General features: G+C 40.2%; 1 protein-coding gene and 1 long non-coding RNA gene across 4 annotated transcripts in view; one reads left to right on the forward strand and one right to left on the reverse strand.

Moving 5' to 3' along the window:
• Positions 1–1,959: 1,959 nt before the first annotated feature.
• On the forward strand, positions 1,960–10,079 carry LOC135488128 (uncharacterized). Of its 2 annotated transcripts, none has more exons than XR_010446929.1 (8): positions 1,960–2,259; positions 2,759–2,877; positions 3,410–3,521; positions 3,797–3,925; positions 4,253–4,381; positions 4,749–5,420; positions 5,719–5,878; positions 6,534–10,079. It is a non-coding gene; the product is annotated as an uncharacterized LOC135488128 (long non-coding RNA). The 2 variants fall into 2 exon arrangements; XR_010446928.1 differs by having other exon boundaries at positions 1,960–2,244.
• Positions 10,080–11,882: 1,803 nt separating this feature from the next.
• LOC135487599 (uncharacterized) overlaps positions 11,883–25,539 on the reverse strand; it is a 48,493-nt gene continuing 34,836 nt past the window's right edge. For both annotated transcript variants that reach the window (XM_064771541.1, XM_064771540.1), the window contains 15 exons: positions 24,451–25,428; positions 24,106–24,231; positions 22,520–22,851; positions 22,174–22,289; positions 21,766–21,884; positions 21,532–21,644; positions 21,090–21,231; positions 20,665–20,973; positions 20,283–20,540; positions 19,812–20,036; positions 19,289–19,617; positions 18,853–19,080; positions 18,621–18,687; positions 18,255–18,416; positions 11,883–17,988 (listed from right to left, as the gene is read on the reverse strand). In XM_064771541.1, the coding sequence (XP_064627611.1) occupies positions 17,842–17,988; positions 18,255–18,416; positions 18,621–18,687; positions 18,853–19,080; positions 19,289–19,617; positions 19,812–20,036; positions 20,283–20,540; positions 20,665–20,973; positions 21,090–21,231; positions 21,532–21,644; positions 21,766–21,884; positions 22,174–22,289; positions 22,520–22,851; positions 24,106–24,231; positions 24,451–25,428 (3,651 nt within the window). In that variant the 3' untranslated portion in view covers positions 11,883–17,841. The remainder of the gene's footprint in view (positions 17,989–18,254; positions 18,417–18,620; positions 18,688–18,852; positions 19,081–19,288; positions 19,618–19,811; positions 20,037–20,282; positions 20,541–20,664; positions 20,974–21,089; positions 21,232–21,531; positions 21,645–21,765; positions 21,885–22,173; positions 22,290–22,519; positions 22,852–24,105; positions 24,232–24,450; positions 25,429–25,539) is intronic.

Genomic DNA, 25,539 nt, shown 5'->3' on the forward strand with positions numbered 1-25,539 from the left:
CGTCCGCCAGGAGGAATCATGCAAAATCAGATGATTTACGTCATTTGCCGACTCTGCTAGCTGCATGATTTGCAGTTATGCGCAAATCGTACCATCGTCATATCCAGCCCAAAGTTCTGAAGTGTCGTATAACTGCACTACGGCATTGTGTGTAACTGTACTTCTATTTTCTTGGACCACCAGTAATTACGAACAGCGTACCCCTTTAACCGCTGGCTTGACAGATGTACAAACATAGCTAGCATTGCAGAACATAATATACACAAACCACTAATGCGATGAAACTTGGCATATAGAAATAATTGCAATGCTGCTTTGAATTTCATGTGTACATGTACATGTTTACATATTCAAATGTTCAGGGTACATAACCATTTAATCCAATCTTTTAGCTAATAATCCAAATAAGTTTTGCTTCAGCATGTGGTACGGCAGCCGGGAAATAAAATAATTTATAAATAATTCATTTGAAATAAAGTGCTACATTGATGCGGGACACGTACGGTGATAGTAAAGTCGCATAGTGCAACAAATACAATGAATTAAGCCCAATTATATACAAGATTGGGCACGAAATGCCGGCTGATGTTGTTCACAAGAGTTAAACCAGAGTTCTTTTTCAACAACCATTGATAATGAATATTGATTGTTGCAATACTTTAATGACATCCTCGAGGAGCGCATTCAATTTGTTGTGATAAGTCCCCCCTCCCCGGAACACATAAGTCCTAAATAGGCCTGCAATAAATTATCAGACAAAAGCAATCGTTACTCTTCTTATTTCTCTTGATAAAAAGCTGAAGGCGTCCACGTGCGCCCCGCGGATATCAACTCGGCCAGCTGTATCCACACAGCCTGACGTTGCATGCTTTGGGTGATTACTGTACGTGGGAGCATGTTGTGGAAAGCTCCTGTAATTTTTTTAATATTGTCACACATGAAGTTCGGTATATTATGTAAAATGTGTATTGAGATTAATCAAAAATTACATGCCTGCTTGGTGTCCTTCCTTTTGATAATATTAAATGTCCATGTCCTCTTCCACTAGGTACTGACTATAAAGCACTCACCAAGTGCAAAATTAGTAGAATAGGCTATATTGTGGACTGCGGGACTCCCTTTTGGGAGGTATAGCGATGTTAAAACGATGTCATCAAATGTAAATCAAGGAGAAACGAAGATTCCCTTTATGTCTGCACATAAAATACATAATAACAAAAGCCTGCTGTAATATAAGAATATAAGCCCAATTCTGTGTAATATTGTTCACGGGGGTTCAAATATTTCGTTGTGCTTGATGTCAGACAGATGAAACAAGCACCGTGTAAATTGGCCAATTAAAATAGCCAGCACATTGAGACCAATGTGTGTATGCAATTGTCTTTCACGGGAGAATGGTCACTGTAAGAATTATCCAGGAAGAAATGTATAATATTTGGGGTTTTCCGTGATTGTCCGGCCCAATTGGCTGTATTGCCATTTGGGATGGTGAACAAGAGCTAGGAGCAAATGCGACGATTATGATTTATTTAAAGAAATGAAATGCCCCCGATTTAACATCCTGCAGAATCAGGGAAATCGGGCGTTTCCAGTGATATACGACACAAATGGGTTAATCTCATGCAATCACATATATTGGAAACGAATTTTGAAATATATGTTACGTCCTGTTAACGGGGCACGTACGGCAGCATTTTAGTGCACGTCATCATCGCGTACATTCGGGAAAAACTCAATAACGAGACCTTTATAGGCTCATCCTGAGCTTCAGGTTTTTGATACTCCTACGTCCCATACAAAAAAGCGAGAGCTGGAGCATATGGAAAACCACTGGGTGCCGAGGATGTTATAGGCTACACTTGAACACCGTTTCTTCCCAGAAAATGGACCCGCCCTACAGTGAGGGAGAAAACTAAAAAATCTCTTAAAACTAAAAAACGGGGTCATTGTAGCCTTTATCTTCAAAGATAATGTAAAGTTTTCTCTGTAAGATTGTCAGTTTAAGGACCATAAATGGCCCGGTTTGTGAAGCAAAACACATATTTGAGGACTGATTTGATGACCCAACACCCCGCAAAATGTTTTGGACTAGCCCGTACTATTTCGTAATATTTCGTGATATTTCGGGTGATGTCGGCGCCCGTTTCAACCATGACGGGAGCCCCCGTATCCGCAGACGATGGACATTTCGTAACTTTTGATATTTCGTGGTTAATTTTTGTCCTCAAAGACAGCTTTTGATGAGTAAGTAAGAGAAAGGTTATGTCCAATTTCTTCTTTATGATCTTGTGATCATGTGTATTGCATTTACTATGATTTAAGTCAACGTGTTCACTTGTTTGCCGTTGGAGAAGTTGGCGGGATGTTTTGCGCGAAATTTGGCAATGCGCAAAATGGCTTCACTGCATAGAGAAAAATCAGTCGTGAAAACCGATCAAAATCCGTCAACATCCTTGTCAATTAGAATCAATAATACTACTTTTTGAGTTCTATGTGAAATTCTACTTTTCTAGAAACAAATTTTGTGAAAAGATATGTCTGCGATGGAAGGGATTTTGAACACGGTAATTGTAAACAGAACCTCATGGACGCTGTGTTCACGATAGGAGAATACATTGCTTCGCATGCTTTGATGCACACTCGTGATTATTTGTAAACAATGAACATGAATTAGACTACTGTTTGGCTTCTTGAAACTTAAAAACTAGTGAACAGAACTTGTTATTCGTCATTGTAAGTCTTTCTTTTTGGTTTTTAGGTTGAATTCGGGGATTTACTATGTCCCCACTCCATGACTTTGTTTTTCATGAATTTGTCCGAGGAATTCGTGAATTGATTGAGTAAACAGTGCAGAAATCGACAGCAGAATGGCCTTTGGTGAGTTAATAAAATCCGCATTTCTGTTGTGTTCTTTTTTTCAGTCCATTTTGAGGCGAAGAAGGTGATTGCGTGTAACCTTGAATAGCACAGACACCCTGCAAAAATAAATTTCGGCCATTTTGAAGTGACCCTTTTCACACTCCCAGGCAACATTTGTTTACCATCTAACCATGGCATAAAAATAGAAATATACAAGCTTATTCTGCTTGAAGGTGTCCATGCCTTTCAATATTCATGATATTTTGAATGCTTTTGGTGAAGATTTTATTTAAAACATAACTTTAATCTTTATGTCATGGTAAACTTACACTGCCTGTGAAAATATGGCCAATGTTTATTTTTGCATACGCAGATTCCTTTGATTTGATTTTGAGAAAGAAATCACGATATGGAATAAAGGTGTAATGCGCACTTTATCGTACAAAGCAAATTGTGTTGCTGTTTTCGGCCATCTTGCTTCTGTACGTGTCCATGACTGGTCCGATACATTTTAGTATTCTATTTAAAAGTTTGAATTTTTTTATTGCAGACTTGCTTTCCAAAGTCAAGATGAATATCTTTGTATAATGACAAGTACTGAGCACCACCATCCCAATTTCCATGCAAGAACCACTTCAGTAAGAGAGCATATCAACATCAAGGTAACATTTTGAATGATTTAAACCTGCTCAGATCTTTGTTGCCTCCTCCCGGGGGGGGGGGGGGGGGGGGGGGGCTGTCAAAGATGGACACAAGCTGGTACAAGCTGGTTCATCTCAAATTTTCTAAGTTAAATGTAATTTGTACCCGAGGAGGACATCCACAGTGTTGTGTGAAGAATTACTCTTGTAGTTGAAGTTGGACATGCATAACAATTGACATGAGGGAACTCTGGATTTGACCAATCAGATATATTTCAGTAATTGTTTTATTGCAGAACGCTTAGCCAGAGATGCTTCTCCTTGTGTAGTGAAGAGTGCTGAGCTATGGATTCACTTCACCTCACCGCCATCCCCAATTTCTTGGAGGGGTTTAACCGTTAATTCATATTGTGAACTTATTTGAGGTAAAAATTTTAAATTGTCCTATCCCCCATAGAAATATTCCAGTTGTAAGATTTTGTGGCCTGTGAATACATACTCGGGCAAACTTCCTGTTCTTTCAACCTTGAGGGAATTTATATCTTCAACTCTCCCAATCCTGGACAGGGTCTTGTTCGGCAACCATGAATGTAAGACGTTTCAGGAGTCACAACCTTTGAGGGAATTTGTGTCTTCACCTGTCACAACTTGGGTCTTTTTGTTTGGAAGCTCCAAAAGTAACTGTCCGGAATGTTTGTCTTCTACAGGTCCCAATTTGGCCTTGCAATTTAAATTAAATTTGTCTTCTGCAGGATCATGATAGAAGCCTGGTTCCCTACATGCAAGAGCATGGTAAAAAACAAGGACTTGGGCTGGAATAGTGGCCCGAGATGGAGAGAGCGGACAACTGTCTGCAAAGTGAAGATGTTCTCGGGTACATGGTAATTATCATTTTGTATATTGGTGCTCACAGAGAACTTGTTCATTTTCATGATGAATAGAACATATGTCTTCACCTTTGACAGGTCCCAATACGAAAATGAAAATATTGAGTTCATAACTTAGCTTCAATGAGAACACTCTTCTTAAAACACACGATTTGTAATGTAATGTGAGAGGAAACTATGGAGTCCCCGAAAGAAACTTCTGCTTTCAACATGGCCTTTATCAGCTGCACTACCTTAAAATGATCAGATGGTCAGAATTGGTCAGCTTAAGGCGACATGCTTCAGCATGATGTCAAAGAATCCTGTACGGTAGTCTTCCAATTACCTTTGTGACAATTCAATGTTTCGAATTCTTTTTCAGCCTATTTCAAGATCAGGGGCATGGATGTCACCGAGGTTGTCCAAGAGAGACCCGGCACCATGTTACTGCTTGAAAAGACGACGCGGTTTGGTTACATGGCTAAGTATCCACTGACAAACTGTCAAAAAGGGATGGCAACTTGTGTGCCTCCCAGCACCCCTGTAAATATACAACTTGAAATGATTCCTTGCCTATGATATAAGGCAAAGAGAGAGCTGCTGAAACAGATGCCAGTCATTGGACTTGTGACAGTGATGGCTTGCCTGCACAGGAACAATTATTTGCGACTGGCCACTTTATGGACAACCGAAAGTTGACACCATATTGCATTTACAGGCATTGACAACATCACAATAGGCCACTGAGGGCGAGGACGAGTCTGTGACAGGATGCCTTGCCACATATCTACATGGTAGCTGCCTGGCTTAGGCAACCGTGCTATGATGAGAAGAGCCACTGGATGAAAGGATGAATGCGACCAAGATGTCAAAGTTGGAGAAAAGCTTATGACTGTGTAATGGCTTACTGATTTATGATAGGTCTATTTCTGTTCCAGCATGGTTTCAAGATCTGAGGACAGGGACAAAACAAGAGAGGCCCGGTGAAACCATGGCTTAGCAATGATGCACTTCGAACCTCACATTCGGAACACCTGCTGTAAACAAGACCTAGGTTCGCACCAAGAAAAAAATTTTAAATTCCCCACCAATATTTGTCAATGCCACCAGCAAGAGTGTTTTGAAACGATTAAAAATTGTTTTTGCCAATGGTGAGATTTCCTTGCAGTTAATGGAATTTGACGTTGTATCAGACTGTGGCCAAGGGTTGATTCAATCTTCAGAGATTGAAAACTTCGGGAGCTAGGGGAGGATAAACAATTCAAGAGGTCAGAGAAAAAGGAAATCACACCAAGAATTGTCAATTGACTGATTACAAATTTGTGCGTTCCAATTGTTGAATTATTTTTCAGCCTACATTGTTTCCAGAAAGATGAGATGGAGAGATGCAACAACATATATTGAGAAACATAGGTCCGTTACATCAAGGTCTATGCATAATCCATGTGCATAACAACACAGATCTTGATCAAAGAGGGAATCAGTAAACTTTTGACGGCGCTAATATTTCTGGTAAGAAAAGTGGTCTCCATTTTCCTATGCTGGTTGGAAAGCTGTTTTAACATGCTTTTAAAAAAGCATTTGAGTATCTTGTCCTTCATTCGGTCAAAAGAAGTATGTTCTCATATAGGCCCGAGCCAACTTGCTCTCCTTTTCAATCAATCCGAGTAAAATAGGGCCCCTTCCATTTCGACTGGAAAAGACATCAATCATCTATGGTTTGTGCATGATCAAGAGTATCCACAGTTTCTTTGCTGGGATAAATGGAAAGCAGTAGAATTCAAGGATGGTGTGACAGCATTTCCAGTCCTTGCCGTGAAGGATTTAAATATTTGATGACATCATTCTGTCATATATTGCAATGTCCACAATTATTTCATTGTCATCTTTTATTGGCTCTCTTTAATTGAAAGTTTAAGAGTGAATAGTAGAGCGTATTTGACAAGACCGGCCAATTTGGATACAAGTCACTGTCCCTGATCGAGAGAGGCTCAATCATCAATCCTGTATAGACCACTTGGCTTTACAGCGTGCCTGGGTTAAACGTGGCCGTGGGAAACTCACGGTTGAATGAGTGCAAGAGGAGATCATTGAAATCACTGGACAGAAAACTGTGCCGAACATCTTTTTCTTTTACTCACATTCTCAGTCCTTATCATTATTTCAGCTTTGGTTTAAGCATTACATCCTCAGATGATACAGAACATGCAGGACATGGAGAATATCACAAGAACTGTGTGGCACCAAAAATATCTGAAGATTGACTTCTTCCGCTAAGAATGACTTTGTAGGCCAAAAGGTTTAGAAGTTATACCTAAATTCCTATGGTCTATGACTATGACTTACTCTCAAGGTATAGCCTGGAAAACATTTCATCCTGGATGCAGAGAAAAACTGTAGTTAGATTACTTGTTAGTTAGTTTTGAGTGTTAGTTTTCACTGTTGAAGAATACAGACACAGTGCGAATCAGCAGTGAAGGTTCTTCTCAAGCGAGGAACCAATGTCTTGGTATTGCAGCCATTGTAAGTTAGGTAGTCTAGTGAACTACATGTAGTTGTTTTCAGTTATTAAGATCCATGGGGTAAGTCGCATTTAACCTTGAGACTGTTGGACTGGGTCCACTGAATGTGATAAAATAATCACAGTTGAATGTCTAGTTCAGGCAATTATTTTGGAATTCGGTGAGGGGTGAAAACTACATGTATATTTTTTTTTTTAAATACTGAAAATCAGGTGTTTTACCTAAATTGGAATGCTATGAAGCATAGAAAAGGACTCGGAAAGACCTTTCACGAGATGTATAATGCAAGTAGCTTTGATGATTGGATTTATTTATTTTTTTTAATTTGAAAATAGTGTTTTTCAAGAAAAATCGCACGTTCCTGGTATTGAGGCAGAAAAAAATGACGCGATCTCAAAGAGTTAAAATCCATGGGGTTGGTCACATTAACCTCGAATCTATTGGACTGGGTCCACTGAACTTGATAAAATAATCGACACTGATTTACAAATGAAATGAAATGAAGAGTCGGCGTTTTGGTTTACGAAGGTTTTGATGCCTTGCTGGCATATCTGCATACCAGTAAATATGTGCAGATTCATTTCTTGCTTTGAAGCAATGTTGTTGCTACACTCCTATAGCAGTGGCAATGTTCAGGTCTTTTCTGCCTCGCGGGCAAATCTGCATACCAGTAATTATGTGCAGACTTGGCTCTTCCTGAAATTATAGGACTGGGTCCATTGAATGAAACAAAAATAATCGATACCTATTTACAAATGAAATGAAGAGTCTGCATTTTGGTGCAACTCCATAAAACTGGCAGGTGATTTCGCTCTGAACTTGTGACACTCTGATCGGTCTGAAATAATCATTATCCCGCCCCTCTGGGAAAAATTTGCAGCCAGATTGCGCCATTTCCTGTTACCGTCTGAGAGATGGCGATGTCCGGGGCGCATGACGGTGGTTAAACCTATTGCGAATGGGCAGCACAATTGGGTGTAGGATATTCGGAAACCATTGCACACTCCTGAATCTGCGGTGGGTTGGTACCCCACGCTACGTAAGGAGTAGGTTGACGGGTAAGCCTTGGTCCACGTGAATGGGTCGTGCCTTAAAAATGATGAGAAGTTGCGAATTGACGCCCTGTGAAGTGTCCTTCGACCAGCTAGTGCTAATCCGGTCACTGTCTCCAGGTCACCATGCCTCGGTCAATGAGCGGGCGAAGCACCCAATGGCTCCGTCAGGAGTACATCGTCAACTTCAGCCCGTAGTCAAACCGGTACACGCACAAATATCTTAGTTGAGAGTGGGGGACATCAGTAAAGTGCTTCTCATCGGGGTAATACAGTACCACTGTATACAATGACCCCATTTTTTGTTGGATTCATTTCCACTGAGGAGTGGTCGACAATGAGAATTTCAGGCCAGTCTGATTATCACCAGTGCAGAGGGCAATTATCTAATAGTTATGTGGCTTTCCCTCAAACTATATACTCTTTCATGTCAATTGTAAATTAGTGTTGCTTGGTAGTGTTCAGGGTCTTTTTGTCGAACAGGCACATCTGCATACCAGTAATTATGTGCAAACATCATTTTTGCTTTGAAGCAATATCGTTGCTACACTTGTGAAGCAGTGGCAGTGTTCAGGTCTTGTCTGCCTCGCTGACATATCTGCATACCAGTAGTTATGTGCAGACTTGGCTCTTTCTTTGGAGCAGTACAGTTGTAAGATAAATCCTGTTTGTAATTTTATAAATTAGTTGCTCATTAAGGGCTTACAAAGGTTTTGATGCCTTGCTGGCATATCTGCATACCAGTAAATATGTGCAGATTCATTTCTTGCTTTGAAGCAATATTGTTGCTACACTCCTTAAGCGGTGGCAATGTTCAGGTCTTTTCTGCCTCGAGGGCAAATCTGCATACCAGTAATTATGTGCAGACTTGGCTCTTCCTGAGATTGAGATTGTAGGGCTGGGTCCATTGAATGTAACAAAAATAATCGATGCCTATTTACAAATGAAATGAAGAGTCTGCATTTTGGTGCAACTCCATATAACTGTTTTCAGAGAATTTCAGGCCAGTCTGATTATCACCAGTACAGAGGGCAATTATCTAATAGTTATGTGGCTTTCCCTCAAACTGTATACTCTTTCATGTCAATTGTAAACTAGAATTGTCAGTTGAGTCTGCAGGCATACTCTGAAGTCTCCGCCACGGCGTTCTGAATGCGCATGTGCAGTCAGTGCGAACATCGTCTTGGTTCCCTCGGCTGTTCCTAGGAGGCGTGCTATTCCTGCCCTCTAGGAACAGCCGAGGGAACCAAGACGTGCGAGTAACGTTCCGAGTGCTCATTGCCGCAAAAACAATCTACGAAACTACAATGTATTCCGTGCTCAAAGTGCTCGAATAACGACGTACTGCCGACGTGGACTTGGAATAATAAATGAACTCGCCGTACGTAAGAGCAGAATATTTTATCAATGTGCGGTTTTCTCGAAACTTCGTGTCAAATCTTGACAAAATTGCGACAATTGAAATCCACCCACAAGCACTACAACGTGTACACACGCATAGGCACATCGGCGCCCTAGGCCGAGGTTGATTTTGCCGAGAAAGTTTCCTAGCTAACCCAAGAGTCTCCTCTCACGGCCACTACGTGCCGTGGCGGAGACTAATTAGTGTTGCTTGGTAGTGTTCAGGGTCTTTTTGTCGAACAGGCACATCTGCATACCAGTAATTATGTGCAAACATCATTTTTGCTTTGAAGCAATATCGTTGCTCCTTGATCGTTGCTACACTTGTGAAGCAGTGGCAGTGTTCAGGTCTTGTCTGCCTTGTCTGATTGTCACTAGTCCAGAGGGAAAATACCTGATGGTTATGTGGCTTTCCCTCAAACTGTATACTCTTTCGTGTCATTCATAAATTAGTATTGCTCGTTTTACCTCGCATCTCATGGGCAGAAAGAACAGTTGGGTAGAGTCCTGATGCTCCCTGTTGTTGGTCTTTGACTAAAGATCATAATCACTCGGGGTAGTTCTGTGATTCCTTTTACCACGAGCAGGCCCCTTTAGGCCTACAACATGTCATTGTTGTAAATTTCAATTAAGAATAAAGTATGCAGGTGTCATTTTGTTTGCTTTAGTGTTTATGGCGTTGTATTGTTAGATTAGAGCTGCAGAATAAACTTAAGTAAATAAACAGAATATTTGTTTTGTACGGACTGGTCTCTGCATCTGTGTCTGAGCAAACTAGTACTGCTCTAAAAAAACTGCATTTTTCAGAATTGATTAATGAGATGTCCTTGCATACCTTAAATTATGCGTAGGTGTCTTTAAATTTCACTTGGGGTGGCAGGATTGGGACAATGTCACAACCTACACAGGACACTAATGAATCCAATTCAAATTTGTCTTTGGGTGTGACGTGAAGATTTGCAGAGTAGTAGTAGTGGTATATGCCACAGGGACAATGTCGCAACCGGTGATTGTGGCCTAGCTGTCAGACAATTGTTCACCATGCTGCAAACCAGTTGATAGGGACAATGTCACAACCTGAGGTTAGCCCATGCTCAAGCTGGTGTGGAGTAGGTTGTGACATCGTCTTTTGGAGGGAAGTGAAGCCCTCAGTCCCTCTAATACAGTAGAAGAGCTGGTAAATCCATTTGCTTGGAGTGCTTGATTCTAATTATCAGCTTCAGATGCCCCATAAAAAGGAGTACAGTAGAACTGCTCTGTCAAGGACACTTGGGACTGACAAGTGCTGTCCTAGAGGTGTCCTGATCAGAGAGGTAAATTTAAGGGAACTACAACTTTGGGACAAAAGCTAGTGTTCTTAATAGAGAAGTGTTTGCTGAGGTAGGTTCCACTGTCAAAAAGTCTACCGCAATTGCTTGGAGGTAGGCCTAGGTTCCAGTCCATCATCAAACTGTTAGTCCAAGACATGAAGAAAATGAATAAAAATGGTAGATCTGTTGAGGTTATTTGCAAGACTAGTACATGCAAATACAACCAAAGGGCCCCACCCTGTGAAGAAAATGAATAAAAATGGTAGATCTGTTGAGGTTATTTGCAAGACTAGTATATGCAAATACAGCCAAAGGCCCCACCCTGTGTCTTATGTCATTGGCAATATCAACAAATTAATCTATTCATGCAAAAGCCCTAAAAACATGCCCAATTTCACAGGAAAGTGACTGAGGCGACAGTAGTGCTATCTAGCTGTAAAAAGAGGAACTGAGAGTTTTGACGAAGATTTCAGTTCCATTCTCTGCCACGAGACAGCGCCACTGGCACTGTCGCCTAAGCCAATTTCATACTGCGGGCGACAGTAGTGTTATCTAGCGGTAGAAAGTGGAACTGAAAGTTTTAGACGAAGATTTCAGTTCCATTCTCTGCCGCGAGACAGCGTTACTGTCGCCTTAGCCAATTTCATACTGTGGGTCCTGTAATTGATCGGTTTTCATGCTTTTGGAAGGTAATCAGTATCAAACTAAGGGAATTTAATAGAGATAATGACTTGCTTTAGTTGTCAAAACAGGTTCAGCACAGGCCACAAGCCATCTTCCCACACAAACGACAGTAGATATGATTCTCTGATGGGATCAACGACGGTGGACGAGAGTTTCACCAGTGGCAGGCAGGATCAGGGGCTTGTTCGGTGTACCCCTCCATTGACCTTGTCAGTTGCTTAATATAGGAGGCCTTCCTTGTATCCTCAGATTAAATATAGGTGCAGTCACTGATCATCAAACCTTTAGATTTAACAACATAAGTATTTTTAAATCAACTAACAGCTACATTCAATCTGAACAAGAAGCTGTATAAAAAGATCTAGGGTAAGTTTTTGGAGGCCCAGATTCCTTTGCAAATGTAGGAAGAAATTTAAGGAAACAATTACTTTACATGGGGTAGGTTATAACAGTCCAAATCTCAATTGACATCCATCCTGCTTCGCGTCAGTGACGCGCAACGTATGCAGGAGTTACCTGCCAATGACACACCAGTGACGCGCTTATCTCTATGTTTCGCATCAGTTTTTCACAAATATATTTATTTTAACAAATCTGATGTTAACATCATGATTTCCATTGTTTTTCTTCACTTGTACAAAGTATCTTGACACAGTTAAAGCACATCTTGGCCATTTATCACAGCGCCACCTTAAGACAGCTTTAGGAAACACAATGCCAAGAAACAAGACGGGACAAGATCATCAAGTGCTGACATTTGCTACCAACTGAGTCCGGGGGAAAAGCATCCCAAAAAAATGATTGCTTCAAGGAATTTTTTTCACAGTTGTCATTTATAATTCCTTCACCAGCTTTGGCTGTGGCAAGAAGTTGGTGATATTGTGAAGAAGTAAATGTCAACATTTCAATAATCAACCCAGTTAAATGAAAGGATATGATCTATCAAGAAAGAAGTGCAGCTGAGCTCTTTTGAAGTAGGGGGACCATAGTTAGTAACTCTAATAATTAGGAACATTTTGACCTGTTTAATAGAGTTGCCATTTTTTTGTTTGAATTTTTTTGTACAAGGCTTCACTGTATTTCTCTTCAGGTGACCTTACAGATTGGTACATGTGATCAGAAATCAGAAACTTGTTTGTATGAAGTCAAATGGCGGATAGGTGGTAAGACACAATACTAAGCTGAAATCATACTCCAGACACCGAAATGACTTTTCAATGCAGGACTTTCGTTACCACCACAAAGTAGGAGTGGCAGCAGACAGGGATGAAGGTATCACTAAAGATATCATGATAATGTCTACTTTCTTTCAGAAAAAATAACACTGTTGTATGGTTACTAGACAATGAAGTTTCACGCTGGTTTGTACCAGATACAATCATCTGAAAAAGATAAACTACGGTAGAACCTCTCTATTAAGGAGACTCTCGGGACTGACAAGTGCTTTATAGAGAAGTTTTGTGATTAGAGAGGTAAAATTCAATGGAAACAATTAATTTGGGACCAAGTTCTTAATAGAGAGGGTGTCCTTAATAGAGAGGTGTCCGCTAAGGGAGGTTCGAGTGTGCAATCATGTTTTTTAGTGATAACATAAGGTTTTTCCATTATGGTTGCCGTTACATCCACATCAGTCAGGAGAAGGTGTATGAATTCGACTTCAGCTTTTGTCTGGTACGAAAAGCTATTACTGGCCAGGGATTAACAAACAGTCTTTGCAAATAATACAAAACTAAACAAATTGTGACAGAAACGAGACAAAACATTCAGCTCATGGACACACCTAAATAAATATTATTTTCCATATAAAGCCTACTTTATTAATTTAAACTTTCAAGGTTATCTGTGATGGAGGAATTCAAGCAATATTCTACCCTCTCATTAATACCTTGAATCAAAGACTTTACGAGAAACTAGAGATAGGTAGTATTAGAAAGGAGTTATTGATTGGAACGGAGAAGGATGTATTGTTCAGATATGTTGGACATTTTAGAAATGAAAAGGTGAAGCTAAAAGTTCAACCATTGGGAAAGGAAAAGACACTTCTGATATACGCAGATGCTTCACAGGATTTTGAAGCCACAATTATTCCACAGATAACCTTGAAGTTTCTTAACACGTTGGACACTTGGTAGTCATGTTTAACCCTTTTCCACAGTGTTAAAGAAAACAATTGAGCATTAAGCGATGTTGAATACTGCATCAGTATGTCAATTGCCCGAGTTGCAACCAATCATGGGAACCACCATGTTTGTTGTTTTTTAAATCTACCATAAATTCTCTTATTTATAGCTTGCAACAAAGATATTGTTTGATTTTGTTCCACTGTTTCAAAAAATTTCCTTTTTCAATTTTGATGCAAAAAGGGTTAAACAAGAACTCCTGTAAAGTATGCTACCATCAAAACTTATCACAAATAGCTATAGACTTATTGTAAAGCTCTCCTTGCAGACGGGTAACAAACTTTTCCCCAGAACACATAAAGAAATCCCAAAACATGCAAACAAGACATGAAAAATACCAAGGGATGGTGGCCTTTTACCATTACTTTTTCAAAATGAACTTTTTAAAGACATATTCATCTGAAATCTGACACGCAAGAAAGAATTGGGCAGATTCTGGTCAAATTACTGATGAAGCTCATAACCTACCAAAAGCTATTTCATTAGTAATTCCAATCAAAGGATTACATCTGATTGGCAGAATTAATCCCTCTCTGCATACTCATTCCGTAAGAAGGCCTCTTTAGAAGTAATATGCTTTTGGCACAACTTATTTGTAATGTTTTTGGTCGCACTCAATATTACCTCTGTGACAAACACAGAAAAGTTAAGAGGGAAACATGCTGTGTTTACACTGGGACAGGGTATGCCATAGATTTATCATTTAGTGTGGTACTGTAGCGGTATTTTAGCATCAGTTAGACAAGTCTATTCCGAACCACGAACTTCAAAGGAAACATTTGAATAAGGACTTTATCAACACTATAAAAATCAAATATTTGTCTCACATGCAACGTTTTTTTTAGAAAAGTTGTATAAAAAAGTTCGCAGAAATCTTTCAGTATTTTTTGTATAAAATTTGAAGGTGACACAATTATACAATATCTTGAAGATTAACTACAGACAAGTAAAAACAGAAAAATATACCTCAACCTTATCCTGGCACCAAAATACGATGCATCATATCATTTTTGTTACGTTACTAACTTTTGAATTTTTATCACCCACATACATATAATATTGTAGGAAAAGCAAAGCACAGTTCTCTGAGAAAGTAAAGCAGTTCTAAAACGATTTTTAATTGGGTGATGATATATGAACCAAATAAGAATTGTCATCCCTTGTTTGTATCAAGAAGGACTTCCCCTTTCAACTTGGACCAAAACAATGCTCTATGTAAATATCATACTTGAGCCCCTTACAACAGAAAAGAATTCAAACAAACATTAACAGACATAGCAACAGATAGAACGCCTGGGCAATATTTCCCAAAAGAAGATGATGTGAAATATACAATGATTGTAGATGTTATTTCCCCATGAGGAAATTAACAGGCTTTGCTATCAGACTTTACCAGTACTGCCTTTACACAGGAAGCCAAGTTGACTTAAACTACTCACTTAAACAGCAATCATGTCTTTGTCATCACTAGCTGGTTTTTAATTCATCTATCGAGGTTTCAGTCACCATCAATTAAAGACAAGTATACTGTACCACACACACAAGCTTACCGTACATCAACAGATACATGTACAATGATTCATTTGCATAGAAAAAGTTGGATTTCTTTGAGCAGAACAATCAATAAATTCATGGATGGATTACTTTGGCCAACAAAGAAAACAGGAACTAAAAACCTTGCCCCCTTCAATACTTTTAAGGACCCCCAAAACACAAATGGGGTCTACATATAATATTTTGGAGCCTGCAAAATGACCACTATTTTTCTCATACCTTTTATATATTTTTCTCGCACATGACCAACTCCACAAGAAGAACTTGCTTCTATACATGTACATTGTAGTAAAGTTTATTTGCTTTCTAAATTGTATGCTTTTCTTTAAAATCCATAATAGCACACAAGGAGGAATGTTTGAATAGAAAAGTAAAGTAAAATATTATGTCAGAAACATCTTATAAGGAAATTTTTCAACTTCTTCACATGCCAACAATCCAAAAGTCTTCTAACTGACTGGAACCTTAAATTACTCTTGGTTATGCATTACACAAAACCTTCTAAATAAATTACAGACACACCAAATATGAATCCGACCTGCATTTACTAACAAACCCAATAATATCAATAAATTATTACACTCAGAGACATAGACAATACTCGAAACATCAACACATATAAAGACATTGAAACATAACACCTCATAAACTCTAGTACAGAGACAAAATGCACACAGACATCATTTTAGCTGGCACCATCTGTAGTGAGGCAGAATAATAGGCGCACTGATCAAAACTGTTCATGGTGTCGCCAAAATATTCTCTGAAAACACTAATAAAATCTATCATGTCCAGAGGACATCCCTCTAGTCAAATAATTGCTTTACAGCTATTACAAATAATTTCTACAATATTTACATTAGTTAGGAACTATTTTCCAAACTTTTCTAATTTATTGCACTCAGAAAAATATCTCTCACCTATGTGTATGATTTCATCCTTGGCTTGCCGAAACCACCTGTACAAATCATTTGAAAACTATACAACATTACACAGGTGATTTCGACTAACAAGACTTGAAATCATTCCTATTTACATGATCTTTTAAAATCAATGGTTCAAATTTACAATGCGATGGCAAAATTACAAATGGTAACATGATGGTGTTTTTGCCAATGAAAGTCTAGCTGCGCAGAACAGCCCAAATCCACAAGTGGCATTTAACTTCCATGAAATAACTTCCGAGTAGATGACTCAGTAATCCTTGAAGGAGCAGTCTCTACAATCTAGACTAGACACAGCCCAGTAGCTATATGGTGGTGTTCAAGGCTACTAATCAACATTCATGAACACGGCCATTCTGGGTCTAGTCGACAATGATCTAAAATGATGAAAATGTATACATGTGCACAATATATCACCCAGAAAAACTTTACACAGCAAGGCTAGGGCAGGAAATGCCCAAAATAAACCATGAGTCGAAAAGCAGACCAAGGTGACAACAGTTCATTCCAAATAAAGCCCCTCTTACAGTTGTACTGACAACAGACTTACACTCGACCTCACACCAGCGAGATTACATTTTTTACCAGAAATTTTATTCTATGTTCGAGATTTTACCATGACAAACTGCAGGAGGAAGTAATTCAAATCAGTCATAAATGTTGCCTACAGTCATTGGTTCACGTGTTCATCTTTTCTAAAACCACTTCATAGGATCATGTCAAAACGTAATCCAGTTGACTTCTCCTTTTTACGGAGCCATTTGCAGCAATCACAGAACGTCATAATGCGTTGTAGTACACTCTGTCCTGACGCCACTGGACCGGCATTCTGTTTAGAGGAGCATTTATCATTACGCTCTGGACCTCTGGTCTGTCATAGTAAAGTGTTTAAACCAACCTCTACACAAAATGGTTATGTTGGGACAACAGAACCCAATGATAGCCTATTCTACAACAACAAGCCTGCAGGCAATCGCCATGCAAGCAACTAAAATGTGACCCACAGACAACATAGCACAGTAACCTCTTGGATAAATGCATCATTATCATCAATCATCATACTTTCTGCATTACACCTGTAAACTAGATAGTGATACAATTTCATTTCTGCATTTCACATCTAGAAAAAGACAGGTGGACAGGTTCAGCAGAAATAGAAATAGAATCGGGCAGAAAAGTTATCCTTAAGTCATTTCAGAAAGCCACAGCGCTAATCACTTCATAAGCCACTGATTAAAAGCACCTATGAAAAGGAAATAGTCAGCAATATGGCTATTCAGAAATGGCCTTTGATAGCTTACATTCACACAGAGCAGTAAATGATCAGGCTGACTCGATGGATAGAGCCAAGGAACGGTTCCACTGAGAAACAATGCATAGACACAAGATTGTCTGAAGTACTTTTTCGTACCACACTGTACAAATGAATCATAATCCATAATCTCAAGTAAACCACGCGATACAAGACAATAATCCCTAAGAGTTGGAATAGGGCCGCCCTGACATGCTTTTAGGGTAGTCTTTCAAGGCTTTCTTATTCTGCTATAACCCTCACATGGTGTAATATACAAATATAGTCACATCTTTTAACATCTGGCAGTGTTAAGCTGTATTTAATTAGTCTTTTCTCGGAATCAGATAAAGGTCTGTTTCGTTTTCTCAAATTTGTCTTCCTTTTTCCAGTCCTTATTTTCCTCTTCTTTAACTCCAGTGAAAGATTGATATTCCTTTGAAATCCATGATGCTCCCTTTGTTGCAACTGAATCTCAACTTCCTCCTTACATTATTTGCATTTCAATGTTACATGTACAATGCTCAGATATCTAAATTAGAAATCCAGTTTTTGTTGAATGTCCCTCAGATTTTGACTCTGGGTGAGATCACGTGTCACTTTGACGAATTGATAGAGTATAGGACAGTCGAGAGAGACACAGCCCAACTTGGGGTCATTGCTGCCCATACATGAGTAACAGATCTGAAAAGAAAGGAGATGTTTTAGGATCAGTTGAAGTTGTAAAATCAGTTCCACACTTCTTGCTGTAGTACATCCAGCTCAAAGAAGCTACACCCTGATACTCAATTAATTTCTGATCACTGGAGACGTGATAGGCATGATTCCAAAACTGCTTAACATCTATCACAAGAATTCTATAATGATCAAGAAAGTCTACGCAATGAAAGTGAGATGTAATGATCACATCGCTTCCTCCCTTTGTGGCTCTACGAATTACATCTCCATACCTGAGATAAGTGTTGATGGGTCCTCTCCCAATCCCTGATCCTGTTGTTGATAACGATGACAGATGTCTGAGGGCTCTCTTTACATTTGTCACACAGGCCTTGTTTGGTCACTTCATCACAAACAGGACAGCTCATCGTGCTGAAGTACTTTGAAAGTGTACCCTGAAATGAAGACTAAGATGATGACAACCCATGATAAGTACAAGAAGCAAAAACCTGCAGGTTGAAAAGCCTAATACAGTAAATTGCATGTATGTATGTGTGTATGTATGTATGTATGATTGACAAAATTGCAAGAAATTCATTTCATTTTGGATAATTAGAATGAAGCGGTTCATGTAAACTTGCCAGACGTGTATAACTAACCTGTCTGTTCTCATCTTGGAAGTGGGAGGTTGGAACCAGCCGCATCACCTTGGGCATCTCATGGTACCTGCAGAAGATACGGAGAAGAGTTGGAACTAGGCACAAGAAACAAGAGAGGTAGAGAAGACCAATACAAAACGACCTGGACACCACGATAGGTGCCTCTGAATGTATGCAGCAAAATGTCTCCTGGTTTTAATCAACTTTTTTTACACTGTGACTCTCAACATACCATGAAAATACATCAACTCCCATCAGCGAGAAAGCTCTGTCCAAAGGTGGCAGTACTTGTTTGGTGATGTAATACACGGCATTGATGCGTAGGCTTGGGTCCTGTAGTACCTCCATTGGTTGCCGAATCAACTGGATCAGAGGTAAGCCAGGTTGCCCGTACACAATCACGTACGGGACTCTCTCGCCGACACGTGGCTCAGACCTCCGATCAACAGCAAGACGTTTCCTGGAAGGCGGACAGAGATTGATTAGGTTAGTTTTCAATAATGTCGAGTCCATGCAAGCTTTGATTGCCCTGGCATAGACACCAGATACAAGGAACCATGGTTTTAAGTTTCATCCAGGATCGAAACCGGGCCCCATTGCATGGTAACCAGTAGTGTTAACCACTAGGCTATGAGGCTCCTTATTTTAAACTGATGAAAACCACTTACTTTGCGATCTCCAATGCTGGCACACACGCCGTAGGCCTATAGCCTTGCAAGCCCCGGTATTCCTTGGCAAATGTGAGATCTTGTAATGGGATGCGCCCTTCCATCAGTTTACGGCACTGGCGTTGGACGTACTGTTTGACCTTAGAAACGTCCTTGGTAGAGAATAGCACCTTAAGAGACTTCTCCAGAACTTTGCTGACAGTCGGACACGAGTCTCTCCTAACTGTCTCAATGCCCTTGGCATCGTAAACTGGTTCCAGTTGGTCTGGGGTCTCGTACATGTACCCGACATATCTTTTCTTGGTTTGAAGAATACACGGCATGTAGACCTGAATGATAATGATATCGAGTCTACTGTGGTGAAGTTGGGAAATCACATTGAGCACAAAATCAACACAAAACTAACAAATGAGTAAGATCACAATTTCTAAACATGGAACATACATATGTAATCTTGTTTTGTCAAATTACCAATGACACCCTTGCCACTGGACTTGGACAAGCAATGAGATAATATCCTTACCTTTTCAAACTTGAGTTTGATTGGCTTAGGGTTGTCCTTTGTGACAGTGTCGCAAATCTCATAGCCGATCCTGAATGCATCTTCCTTGCTCTTGCCCTTCAGTAAGATGAACATACTGTCTGTGTCACCATAGACAACCTTGGCACCCCACTCCTCATGCTCCTCAACAAGTTTGATGGCGCGTTCCAGAGTTTCACGGGCTTTGCTAACGATACTATCAGCAACCTGTAACGGTACAGTAATACATCAATTTATCATACCGGGTGCTGTTTCTTTTTTCGAAATAACTGAAAGTGTAAAAAAAAACCTAGGAAAGATGTTGATGATCACATCAACACAACCATGAACACTCATCGGCAAGTGACTTACGTAAGTCAGCAATAACCGACCGCAGGCATCACACAATAAATTTTCATCTAGTTATCTAGCTATGTATTTCTTTTCACTGCAGCAGACATCAAGTCAACCTACCTCCACATTGGGCATCCTGCCGGAGAAAGAAGCTGCTGTGTACCCATACGTCACATTCGCAATGAGTTTCAAACCAAGCTGCCTCGCATCAAGGACCCGTTTCAATGCGTGATCATTCTTAGCCTCCTTCATGGTTTTCTTGATCATGATCCTCGTGTCGAGAATATCCTCCACCATTTTGGGCACGACGCCCTTCCTGATGCGCTGTTTGAGAAAGGCCACTCCTACAGGCGAGATGAACACATTTCCTTCGAGATCCTACAAAGAGAGGAACAATCAGTTTACTTGTATTTTTGAAGGTAGGGACTTCGTTGATTGAATGGGTCCCTTGATCAGGGTATAAACAATGAAGCACAGAAGTGCCAGCTATGCATTTACGTACCTTGAGTGTTTTCTGCGATGTTCGAAGCGAAGTACAGCCGAACTCATACTCTCCACTTTCGGCATTTGCTATGTGCTCAACCTTTCCAAGACAAGTCGAGTAACAGTAGTTATATGCGATCATGATGGACGGATAGAGAGACTGGAAGTCGACCACCACAACTGGGTCGCTGTAAAACCTGGACTCTGGCTCCAAGGTCAATGCAATGACCTCAGGGGCTTTTTGATGGGCCCTCTGCTGGACACTTGGTGAAACAGCAATGTAGTTCATTGGTTTGGCCATTCTTAGCATCATAGACTCGACACGGTACTGAAATGGAAATATTTGATTGATAATGCAATTGAAGCCATCTTTAGCAGAAGCAAAATAGAACAGCGAAATCAAAGCCTTGCTCTCTGTTCACTGACATTAATAAAGATCTTTACCTGTGAGCCTCTGGACAAAACATCATAGAATTCGATGCCAAAGATCCGAGCAAATTCACTTGTTCTTCCGACAAGGTCAAGCTGGTTCAAGATGCGAATGTTGGCCTTGGCTCGTATTATGTAATGTTCAATGGTACGCCACCTGCAATACAAAATCACCAAGAAATAGAATACAGAGTACACACAAAGTTTAGTTACCTGTACTTCACCAAAACAATCAATCATGTGTATCACTACTGTTCCAGTTGGCACCATTAATGGAGCTGCAAGTCCAACGTAAGCCAGTTGCAATTTTCTAACCAAATTTTAATTTCACAATTTTTGTTTTGACAGACAAGGAAATCTCTTGTTGTTCCAGTCAAGGAAATAATTTCAGCAGCCAATTTTTTGGGCAAAATTAAAACACCAATTAAAAAATTTGTGATGAGGAAAATGTATATACCTGAGAAGATCGTGGTTGAACCATTTTGTGAGAGTCTGGTGAGTGAAGAGGGGCACTCTCTCGTGCAGGACATGGTAGGCAACGTTCTCAAAGCTGTAAACATTCAAGGTGACCTGAAAGCAACAAAACAAGAACTCAATTTATTGAAATTCACCTTGAATTGATTTTGACCCATCTTGTTACAAGAATGATTCGTACCAAGTGGTTTTTTTAGAAAATTATCATCATCTTTACCTCATGTCTAAGAAGCCTCCACAGGTTGAGTACAATCCTTCCAGCAATGTGAATCTCAGAATTGTGGTCTGCGCCATATTCATCCCGGGCAGATGAGAATCTACTCTCTTTGGGTGAATCTGAAAGTTGCAAAAATTGATGTCGTTATGACCTATTTCAGGGCTCATTTCCTGTCACTGACTCCTTGATCAAACTACTTCCCTTCTCATTTTAAAGGCTAACTTATCTGCGATGAACCAGCATCCTGCGCTAAAAGGGAAGTGACACCGGCAGCTTATTGAGTACTTTGACCTGCATGGCGTGGCACTGTGCAGACCATTTTAATACTTTGGTGATGATTGTATTAACAAGTGATTCTCATATTCAAGGAGTGATGACGTTTTTTTGGAGATGTGTTATTGTACTTACTAGGTAGTCTTGATATCCGAGCGCAGAGGTTCATATTCAGGGTAGCTCCTCTTTGGAGAAGATATCCCCACGATAACATCTGGATCTCATAACCAACCAAAATATCAGGGTCCAAACTGAAATACAGAGCATAGACACAATACATCACGATTCCAACTGAAACTCCGGGTATAGACACGATTACATCTGGAGTCATGCTGATACATATATGATTTATAATAATTATGTTGACTTGAAATCTATTTTTATAACCAATGCCAGACATGTCAAATCCTCATTGCAACTCACTCAGAAAGAGTTTTCAAAAGACTAGTCTTAAGATCTTTAGACTTTGAAATCAACTTACTCAACCATAAACTCCACAAATGCTTCGAGAAGTTCATTCTCTGAGCTGGCATAGGTCACATCGAGGTTCCAGATTCCAGATCTTGTCAATAGGGGTCTCCCTGGTGTAATGCTATTCGGAGACGTTCTTGAAGTTGACGGTTGAGCAGCAGATGTCAATGCCACGTTGTCCAAGATGAAGACACCAGTACGTTCCCGTTTTTGGATGTTGTCAGATGAGTCGTCGAACAAGTGGTAAAATATTCCACAAATGGAATCGAACTGGGGATCCGGTCGGAGGCTACCACGTGTCTGACAATGCAACTCGATACTCAGCACCGTTAGATATTGACGCTGTAACAAAACATGTCGTCTGTCGTAGGTTGCTTTGAATATCCAAACTGTTCAGTATTTGTTTGTATGTTAGAGTTATACATAAACCGACGAATAAATGCCACAAATCATGGATTACGAGAGATCACGTGATATTGTATGTGTCTCCAGAATCTTGATTTGTGGGCGCTAAATGTTTTTGCAATAGCCTTATATTTCTATAAAACGTCTCTAGTCCAAATGAAGTCATGCCACTTACTAGTATACACATGCGAATTCGAAAAAAATGACATAGCAGAAATGAAAATAAAGCGTAAAATAGTCTGTCGAGGACATCACAGGCGCAAGATGTTACTGCGTAGACTCCTTCTACGATCTCGCTAACTTATTACTTGGAAGGACGGACAGGTGACAGAACCCTGGTGGATAGGAAAATAGGGAATTAGGAAATAGAAAGAAGGAAACATCATACCAGTCGAGCCGGGATGAAGCTAAAATAAAAATCAATAAGTAAAAAAAATAAAGAGGAATGGACAAATTAGGTAGGTGACACACAGATAGACCATTAAAATGAATGAGAAGGCCAACATAGACCATGGACAAATTTCAAATTTTCATTCGTTCTGTCAAGGCACAAAACAAGCACTAGTTCCATTAAGCAGACAAAATAGACAACAAAGAACACAGAAATCAGACAACGATCAAACAGAGCATGGGCAGACGGAATATATGATTGCAGATACTGCTAACATAGAAAATGTGTCAACAAAGAGAGACGTGCCTGAGATTCAGTGGGTAAATTATTGAAAGAGGCGGACGACTTTGGGACACCAATACAACAACAGAACAAAGATTCTATTACATCATACACAAATACTGAACACTGATGGATACTCAAAGCGAGGTAAAAATGATTAGAATACATGGAATTAGCATGAGGACACCTATTTTAGCAAGAATCGATAAACTCTTCATTCATTTTTGCTGTTGGTAATGAGCGAAATGAGCTGTGCAGATGATTAAGTCTTCTAAACCTCTGTCAGAAGTCATAACCATCAAGATGTACTACAAGATCCTATCCATGTGGTACTTTAGCAGGGAAAGCAGATCTGTTCTTCTCCACTATTTATAGGAAAGGGTGGGTTTTCAAGCCTCATGGCCAAGACTTTGGCCTTTGCCAAGAAGGAATGCAAGTTCTTTAATGGTTTGCAAGTTCGAAATCTGAGACTTAGCACCCAATTATTCTGAATTCAATATCTTATGAATCTTTCTTACCTCATGGACAGCCTTGGCATCTTGGAGATCGTGTTGGCTGACCTTGAACCCACAAGTATTCGGAGGAGTTGGGCCCTCAATCATGGACATGTCAGAGAGGCGCCGTTTAGGGGTGCCGAATAAGGTCTGCAAATGGAAGAAGCACATCTAATAGGGGCAAGACTGGGATGCTTTGTTTACGCATCAGTTTGGTTTTGTCCAGTATTTTGCTGACATTTTGTCCATCCCAATGAAGTTGCTGTTTAGTTCTTCAAAGAGAGATGGGATAAAAAAGCATTTAGTCTATGAGGTTTTAAGGATACTCCTATCCCTGAAAAGGAAATGAACTAATTACTAAATACTCACCTTGACTTGGCTCTCCAACACAGCCTTGCGGAGTGAATCAGAGGAGTGGCGTCTTTTCAGACTCGGTCTCTGCTCATCCACATCGGTGGTTGATGTCAGGGGGACAAAGTCGGCAGCAACGTCCATCTCTCGTCCTAAAATCGGTGTATATCCTGGACAAGGCATGTCAGAGAATGCTCGACGGATCGGCGTACTGTGTTGTGGCACATCTTCCTCGCTCCTTGTACGACGAAAAGCCGGAGAGCACTGGTCCCATCGACTCAATCGGCGACATTTCGGCGGTGGTGAAATAATCTCTTTCTCAACTCTCTCTTCCTTCTTCAAGGCCAAATCAACTGACCTAGTCCGTTTTAAGTGTATGACCTTGACTGTTGACCCTTCCATTTGAGAATCATCAACTGTGTCTTTCACAACATCCTGAGTATCAGATTCTTGGTCGCCATGGGTTTTGGAGGCCATGTCGCATTCTGTTATCTCCTGGACCTCGGTGTCCGCCAACTTGTTCAAGGTATCTTGGGTAAAGCTGACTCGCCGCTGCGGTCTAAGGAACCGTCTTCTCTCCCCAGTCTCCTCATCCTTTTCTTCATCTGCCCCGATCCTATCTCCCAGCAATTCCGGCTCCATATCCTTCTGAAAATCACCATAGCTCAACTCCCGCATGACATCATTTTCGCGATCCATCGTTTCCTGTGCTTGGACAATCTTAGCCTCTTGGGTGGCCTTCCGCTCCAGGATTTTCTCCTCCAGCCATAACTTCACGTTGTTGGTGCTCGGTGGAAGCTTACACGGCGTCATAATGATCTTGTCGCTTCCCATGATGCTCGCCTTGAGTTGCGGATTCTTCTCAATCTCCATCATGATGCTGAAGCCGTCATCCTCATTCATGTCATCGTCTCCTCCCGCCAAAAGTATCTGCCAATCTTTCAGGCCATTGGCATTAAAGGGGTTAATGCTCTCAAACTCTTTGAGCTGGGAAATCTGGAAAGGTATTGAGAGATGATATGCTCAAAACGAAGGACAGCCTTTTAGAACAATGTTACTTATTGTGACTTTTCTTTATTCTCTTGGACTTGCAGAAAAATTTGGTAA

This window comes from Lineus longissimus, chromosome 5 (genome assembly GCF_910592395.1).
Source record: "Lineus longissimus chromosome 5, tnLinLong1.2, whole genome shotgun sequence".
In the NCBI taxonomy this organism is placed as follows: Eukaryota; Metazoa; Nemertea; class Pilidiophora; order Heteronemertea; family Lineidae; genus Lineus; species Lineus longissimus.